At 35.7% G+C, this 6,273-nt stretch overlaps 1 protein-coding gene across 1 annotated transcript; it reads left to right on the top strand.

Annotated features, from left to right (window-relative positions):
- The first annotated feature begins 250 nt into the window (after positions 1-250).
- LOC142335152 (prefoldin subunit 6-like) lies at positions 251-3,723 on the top strand. Its single transcript, XM_075383516.1, has 2 exons — positions 251-426; positions 3,411-3,723. The coding sequence occupies exons 1-2, from the start codon at positions 277-279 to the stop codon at positions 3,636-3,638; spliced, it is 378 nt and encodes a 125-aa protein (XP_075239631.1). The 5' UTR covers positions 251-276; the 3' UTR covers positions 3,639-3,723.
- Positions 3,724-6,273: the final 2,550 nt, after the last annotated feature.

The following is a 6,273-nucleotide window of genomic DNA, read 5'->3' as shown; positions in this document are numbered from 1 at the left end:
ACACACTTATGTTCAATTATTTTTTTCGTTGGTATTATGCGTGGTTATATGCTCACTTTTGTAGTGTAAGTCTTGTTAGTGTGCAAGACTCGGGAGAAGAATGGTTATCTCACTTGTCTTAACAATAAATTATATATGCGGATAGGGACAAATATAAAAATAAGACTTCGAGGGACTTTGATTTAAAATTACGAAAGAAAGTAGCCGGGACCGGGGGTTAGTCTTCGACATTTGAACGTATTGGGGTGCATATTATATAAAAACTTTTCAGAAACAATGCAAACAATCCAAGAGCGAATTCAGAAGGAAAGCGAGTTTTATGCCAAGAACCAGAAAGAGATGCAGAAGCTCCTGGAAAACAGACAAAAACTGGATGCTCAAATTAATGATAACAAGCTAGTTAAAGAAGTTCTTGACGAATTAGAGGTTAGAATAAGTACGGTTTCTTGGTGTCTAGATTTGGTCAATGTGAATACCCTTGACATTTTGGAAATTCAATTACCTTCATAATTTTTGAATTGTCTGCTCTTTTAGGTTTCAAATGGTGTGCGATCTCTTTAATGTAGTTTCTTTAAAGCCTACCTCACAATGAAGTCAATTGTCCCTGAAAATTCGTCTTTACATGGAAAGTATTTAATAAAGTAAGTGATAGGCAGATTTTTTTTGTCGATCTGGCGTATCTGTCGGAGGTAAATTTATCTTCTTAAAGAGTTGTATTGATAGCCGCTGTCAGCCTCTGAACGGCTGGTATTTAGTCACTCTCATTTTTTTTACAATTCAAACAATTTAAGTTAGAATTGGGGCGCTGTCTTTTCACGGCTCGATGAGGCAATGCTTTGTAATGGTTTTCTTTTTTTTCGTGACTGCGCGAGCACAGAATCGGAAATTCAGGAGGGAGTATTGAAGTTTGAAAGTTGTTTTGGTGGACAAATATGAAGAGCAGAGAAAAGAGTGGTTACTTTGTTCATGATTTCTTTCGATACAGAGCGAGAAATGTAGGTTTGAAAAAATAGGTTTGCTAAGCGCGGGCATTTTGTACGCGTGCAGCTTTTTCGAGCTGTTTTTTTTTAATTTTTCGAAATTTCTATGTGATCTGAAAAGCTATTTTAGATAAAGGATACAAATCTTCGTTTGTTTTGATACCGTTTTGAAGGTTTTTGACAATTAAAAGGAATTTTTTCAACGCTATTTTTAACCCAATTTTGTGTTAATCGCTTTTACTTGTACCTGAATTGCAGCCTCCGCCTTGTAGGGAGCTTCTATTACAATCTAAATACAGGTCATTTGGTACCAAGCCTTTTTTAATACCTGCAAAGCAATAGCTGAGGCTATTTTTGGCCTTCTCGTGTTTTTTTTTACAATTCAAAGAATTTCAAATGTTTTGGGGGCGCTCTTTTTTATCTGTTCACAATTTTTCATGATTTTGCGTGGACTTGATCTGGTTTTGATATTATTGATCGTGATATTTTACTCTTTTGCAATCGTCTAGGAATACGACCAGCTGTTTCAAGACAGATTATTTGACAATTCGCTCTCAAAAAGTTGTCTTTTGTGGAATCGTTCTAATAGGACAAAAATGTCGACAGGAGTTCTGCTGGGATCAGTTTTGGATCCACTGATTTTTCTTGTTATATTCTCCGCTTAGAATATATATACAATTTCCTTGCTGATGCCGTCGTAATGGGCTTTATCTTGTCCTTTTGGTCGAGTTAACTCTTACTCTGATGTTATGAAGAGTTGAGTACTGTAATTCTGTATTATTGACTCGCAAACTGCTTGTTTGTGAAGCTACAACGGAGCCTGAGTTCTTGCGTTCGATTTGTATTCTACTTGTCAATAATGACACCGACAGATAACTTTTTCAGAAAGTTTCACGGGTTTCTATTAAGAAAACGGGTATTATTAATTGCTCTTGAACGAAGTTCATAGCAATTATTGTAAACATGTGTGCCCTTTTTATGCAAAATTTCGCTTGGCAATTTTAACTTTTCGAGTGACTTTTACGCCCTTGACTTTTTGCATTTCGCGTGATCTAAAATTTTCTCTCAATCACAATTTCAAGCAGCTGAACTCAATTGGCGGCAATTTAATACTAAAAGTCAAATGAAAAGTGCGGCGAAACTGGTGCCATTTTTTACTTTAAATCTTAATAGTGGTATATGTTAACCTCTAATGTGGTTATTTGAAGCTCACTATTGAACTTCTTAGTCCCATTTAGGCTCCCCCCCCCCCCCCCCCCGGACTGAAGGAGGCTGCAATTGATTACAGCTCGCACTAGTCGTTCGAGAGCAATTCTTCCGACGTTAAGTCGGTTATGTTTCAAAATTGTTTTGATTAGTGATTGTTGCGTTCGCCATCTTCAGAGAACTGTGTGTTATCTCTGGGAACTGTTTCATTGGAACTGCAGTGTTACGTGATGGCAATATGTTTACAATTAACACCCCAAATATCTTTCGAAAACTGGGACGTTAAGTGCTCGAAGTTCATTGAAGGTAGAGCAATTTCTTCATGATAGAAGTGCAAATCATGGTGAAACTTAGGACCACTAGGTTCAACAATGACTTGCACTTCTTTAATGAGAAATTGCTGGAGCAGAAGAGGAAAAAACGAGTAACTTAAATTTCTAACTAACTTAGTAGGGTTGCCAGGATATCTCCACACATTGTTTGCAAAGCATTCACCAACCCTGCTCAACATGAGTGTACTTTTACAACTATGAGCGCTCTCAGTTCTTAGCGCCTTCTTGAAAAAAAAACAGAGCGATTTATAAGTAGTAATCTCATAAAGCATGTAGTCAGTCACGCAACGTACAAACAGAGTATAATAAGATGCACACATTACCTGCGGGGGGGGGGGGGGGGGGTCACAAACAGAGCAACAGAGCGTTTGTTTTCTTGATTAAATGTCCATGAAGCTGTTGTAGTTATTTGCTGACAATCTGCCAAGTATGTTTGAAATATAGTTGTGTTATTTCACGCTCTTTTCATTGCTACATCCTCGGTGCTGCCCGGCAAATTGATTTTGACAGAATTAACGATGGAAGGAATGGAGATTGTGTTAAATAACATTTTTTTATTGCTGAAAGTTAAAATATTTAGAGCCGTTCGGCACGGAATGCGAAGAATTGAAATTTATTTTTGCATGCTATTTTCTTGTTAAGACGAATGTTAGGGACACTTGACTTCTTCATTGCGGCAAATGGATTTCGAAGTACCGCCTCTGTGTTTTAATTGACATTTGCCTAGTTTCGACAACTTGGGCTATAATTTTCGGCTAATAGCTGCAAAACTTCATTTCGCCTAATATAGCTTCCTCCTTTTATCGTACCCAGCATTTTACCTATAACGTTGGTATATTAAGTTATGGTTAACCAACAAGGTATTTAAACATATGGATGGTAATATTTTTAGCCGGAAAACAAGGTGTACAAAATGATTGGACCAGTTCTGGTTCTTCAAGATTTAGAAGAGTCACAGTTAAATGTAAACAAGCGATTGGATTACATGAACGGTGAGATCAAACGACATGACCAAAGGATCAAGTCTATTCAGGAGGACCAGGAGAAGCACAAAGATCGGATAGTCAAGTTGCAAGAGGACTTACAGAAAGCTCAAACGAAAGCAGCTTTGAAGAAATAGCCGACTGTCATCTCTTAAATTGTAATATTAAAAAGTTTCCTTATTCAAATTCATTGTTTTTCTGAATTTATTTTTGCGATTGTGATTTTTACTGTTTAAGTAAATCACGGAAACTCTATAATCTGCTATGTAGACTCCTAATGCGACTCGGTTGGTAATATTGATGTAATAAAACGAAGAATGCTCGGTTGGAAGACTTCAGAGTAGAAAGCATAAAGGTATCTTGACAAACAGACAAATCTATATATCGAAAATTGTCTCATAGTTCAGAACTGTAGGCTAAATTAAATGTCGCTCAGTGTGTTCTGCGAAATTAAATTTTAACATAATGCACTAACGTAGATTAAAAGATCTGGCGATTCCTTTGAGCTAGACGAAGGTTTTTAGAAGAACTTCTATGAGCTGGTTTATTTTCTGTCCAAAACGCTTGCTTTCATTTAAGCACAGAACTAGCCTCACGGTGGCCAAAATATAAACAAAAAAATGATAAAATAGGTCACATGAGAAAAATGACACTACCGCTTGCAGAACTGAATTCTTGCTACTTGGACTTTTTGAAATTTTGACAAAGAAATTGAGTTAATATGAACCTAAACAATGGAAGTGATGCAAAAAGCTACTTGTAAAAGCTTTAAAATATAAGGACTGAGCCAAAAGGAAAACAAATCAAAGAATGCAGAACAGGCCGCTGAAAGGTTTTTGTAGTTTGAGACATCTTAGTCCTAATAAAAGTACACTAGAAACTGCCAAGCTACCAGCATCAAAAATCTGAAAAATTGCCTCAAGTTTAATAAGTTGCGAAATTCGCCTCGAAAATGGTTGCAACTAATTGTTAAACATTGAGCTTAACAAAACACAGGTAAGTGGACTGGATAAAAAATGCACACTATATTGTTTGATGGAAAAAAATTGTGGCCGAAACCACGACAGAGAATAAAGGAAAATAGCAGGAAGTTTGTAGTTCACAAAGTTCTTGCATTTTAAATTGCTTTCGCGATTTGTAATTTTAGGGCAAGATAGTAAGCCTGGGAAATAACTTTAAAAAGTTTCATCTATACCAAAACGCTCAAACCCAAATTGTGTTTCTGCAAATAATGTTTTGGAAAAAACTGATCAATTAGGAAGAAACATTTGGACCTGTCACCGACCGTTGAGTTTTAAGATATTATGTTATAAACGCAAGAGACCAAACATTGGTTGAGCTGGAAACTGCTTAAAGGAAAAATTTGGAAACTTTCGCTACCATCATTTAGGCTTCTTTTCGACTTGTCTTTCGTATTGATAAATGCTCTCAATTTTGCTTGCCCGTTCTCTCTGGAGCATTCTTCCAATTTCACTTCATGAGTGACTTTTTCAGACTTGACTTTTTGGTTGTTTTGAAAGATTTGAATTGTAAAACTGATTTTGAGAGATGAAGGTACATAGCAGTGTAGCGTATAGAGGTTAGTGTCAACTACTCTCATCCAAGAGGTCGCGGCAACGAACCCCTCCATTTCAGTTTTCAATTTGATTTTATAATTTGAGTTCTTTCGCGCAGAATTGGAATCAGTTGATAAGGTGGTATGCTGGCGCTCTCAAAGAAATAAATGTGACTAATCGGGCTGAGTGTTCAAAAATTTTTGGTTTATGCATAAATTTCCTTGATTACAAAAAATTTGCTCCAAAAAATTTGCTCCATCGAAACACCTTTTCATTGATCGAAAACATTGATAGCTGTTTGCTTGATTTTGAGATATTTATAAGAAGCCAACTTAGAGCGATTTTTCGGGTAAATGAAAAAGGAGTTATATTTGGGACTCAGAGCTGTTGGTTTTTTTTTGTTTTCTATCCACTACGCTTTGACAAGTCACACAATTTGGTTTTTTGCCTCTGAAAATGAACAAATAAGTATGAACAAATAAGTATGAACAAATAAGTATGAACAAATAAGTATGAATAGAATAATAGATGCTCTGCCATCAGCTGTGATAGATTTCAAAACAAAACTTATGATACATTAACATAATTGAGATCAAGCCTGCAGCCAAGCCACTCTAATTGAGTCGCTTGGTATTAGGAAACATTCATTTTGAAATATAGCTCAAAAGGAGGGACTTTAGATCGTTTTTTTTTTGTTTTAATTGCAACAAAATTTAAAAAGTGAAAAGTTGGAAAGCAAAATGTAAACCTCGAGCTGATTCCACAGATCCAGATCAAGGTTTTGGTGGGTAATTTGGAATTATTAATGTTTTCACGTGCTCTCTTCTAGTCAATATTCCTAACACATTCTCAGCAAATTATTGTAATGCATGTTCTTCATTTGGTTTCATTCAGTTGCTGCGCAAACTGGGTTAAATCAAAGTTCGCGATTTTGTCCTTTCTGGTACTGAGACAATTAAAATGTTTCTTTAGCAACAATGTGATTTACAACAAAAGCTACCCTAATGGATTGAATTGAAGAACTCATGGATTGATTTAATCATTGCATATATTTCTTTTATTCATTTTTTTAATCAAACAAAATATGAAAATGAAGAAGGTATAAAGGACAGTTTTCTATTAGTATATTAGTATCGTAGGAAATTTTCAGCAAATCAAACTATCAATTACCATTAAAAAAATTCAGCAACTTATGCAGCTTTTTAAAAACGTCGAC

Source organism: Convolutriloba macropyga, chromosome 2, assembly GCF_964194025.1.
Source record: "Convolutriloba macropyga chromosome 2, txConMacr16.3, whole genome shotgun sequence".
NCBI lineage: Eukaryota > Metazoa > Xenacoelomorpha > Acoela > Convolutidae > Convolutriloba > Convolutriloba macropyga.
This window is presented reverse-complemented; position numbering and strand designations above follow the sequence as displayed.